The sequence below is a fragment of the Austrofundulus limnaeus genome, unplaced genomic scaffold (genome assembly GCF_001266775.1).
Source record: "Austrofundulus limnaeus strain Quisiro unplaced genomic scaffold, Austrofundulus_limnaeus-1.0 Scaffold280, whole genome shotgun sequence".
Lineage (NCBI taxonomy): Eukaryota > Metazoa > Chordata > Actinopteri > Cyprinodontiformes > Rivulidae > Austrofundulus > Austrofundulus limnaeus.
The window spans coordinates 117,324-119,046 of record NW_013952682.1 but is presented as its reverse complement, the minus strand read 5'-3'; the positions used below and the strand labels follow the sequence as shown (position 1 = coordinate 119,046).

General features: G+C 43.0%; 1 protein-coding gene across 1 annotated transcript in view; it reads right to left on the bottom strand.

Annotated features, from left to right (window-relative positions):
- Positions 1–150: 150 nt before the first annotated feature.
- The window catches only part of thada (THADA armadillo repeat containing), a gene marked incomplete at its 3' end in the record, with an annotated part of 26,753 nt that continues 25,180 nt past the window's right edge, over positions 151–1,723 (bottom strand). The window contains 2 exon segments of the mRNA XM_014021152.1: positions 151–277; positions 569–691. Of these exon segments, the coding sequence (XP_013876606.1) occupies positions 151–277; positions 569–691 (250 nt within the window).

Below are 1,723 nucleotides of genomic sequence, written 5' to 3'. Positions count from 1 at the left end.
AGATTTATAGTTGTAATATTTAAACAGATTTATAGTTGTAATATTTAAACAGATTTATGGTTGTAATATTTAAACAGATTTATAGTTGTAATATTAAAACAGATTTATAGTTGTAATATTTAAACAGATTTATAGTTGTAATATTTGGACTCACAGCCCAGACAGGAGAGGTGAACCCCAGAACTGCAGCCTGCATCCCGTCTGCAATAAATGGACCGATGTTCTCCCCCAAACGGGTGTCTCTGTACAGAGCCCGGAGGATGTTCAGAGCGTGGACCTGCAGAGAACCACAACAGAACCTTTAACAGAACACCTGACCCAATCAGAACCAGAGGAGGTTCAGAGCGTGGACCTGCAGAGAACCACAACAGAACCTTTAACAGAACACCTGACCCAATCAGAACCATAGGAGGTTCAGAGCGTGGACCTGCAGAGAACCACAACAGAAGCCCCCCATGGTCTGACCCACATGTTGCATCAGTTTGTGTTTCTTCAGACGGACCATCAGAGAGGTTCTGAAAAGGTTCTGGTTGAAATGGATGGGTAATGTTTATAGATGTGGTAGAACCTGTGGCACGGTGCAGCTGGTTCTGGTTCGGTCTGCAGCTGGCAGAGCCAGAGCAGTCAGCTCCTTCATGGTCCTCTTCAACAGACTGCAGCTGGAGGATTTGGGTTCTGATGACAGCAGAGCCTGCAGAACAGGAAGTCCGTTTGATTTCAGCGATGAAACAAAGATCCACAGAAGCTCAGGCTGCAGGAACCTGAGACCTTCTGTTGGTGTCTGTTAAAGTCTTTCTGCAGCAGTTTCAACGCTTTGAAGGTGAATTATTTAAACAGGTTGAAGACTGTTAGAATCATCTGAACGTGGACAGACCGGAGCATGGAGCATCATCTGCTGACAGCAGCAGTGTCAGTTTAGAGATGCTCCTCAGCTGATAAAAACTGTTCCAGGAGGACATGGTTAGGATACAGTTCATCAGAAGAGCCTAAAAACCTCAGGTTCTCTGGTATCAGAGTCTCTGTTGTCTCGTTCTTTAACTGTAGAAGATAMCGGTCCAGAAATTCTGTAAACAAGATAATTTATGAAATTCTGAAGCTTTGAAAGAGCCATAAATCAGAATGTCATCAGCATAAAGATGATAAGAAATATTGTTGTTAACCTCCTCTGGGAGGGAATACGTTCTTGCGACATTTATTGGTTACGTGTTTTTGGTCAGTATGTGTGTACATCGTGAAAAGATAGCAGCTGATTAAAACTCTGTAAAAACTACAAACGTCACAATGTTTGAGTTTACAATTGTGCTGTCTAATAATTTGGCCATGAGGGAATATGTATAGCAAAAGGAGAATATGACCCAGAACAGATCCCTGAGGTACCCCACAGGGCAGCTGAAACAGACTTTACCCATTTAGTAAAACAGAAAAAGATCTATTAGATAGAAAAATAGAAACCAGTGCAGAACAACCACTGTGACCCCAAACAGTTCCTGGAGCCACTTTATCAAGATGCTGTGATCAACAGTATCTCAGGCAGAACCAGAACTGTAAACTCTCCAGAATCTGCTGGCATCCAGATATCAGAGACTTTAAGCAGAGCTGTCTGTACAGTGCAGTTTGTGAAAAACTTCCATCATTTCTGTATTTACCAAGAAACTGGAACAGGAAACAGGCATCCTAACCAGATGAACCACCTCAACTGGCTCCTCTGGACGTGGAGGAGCAG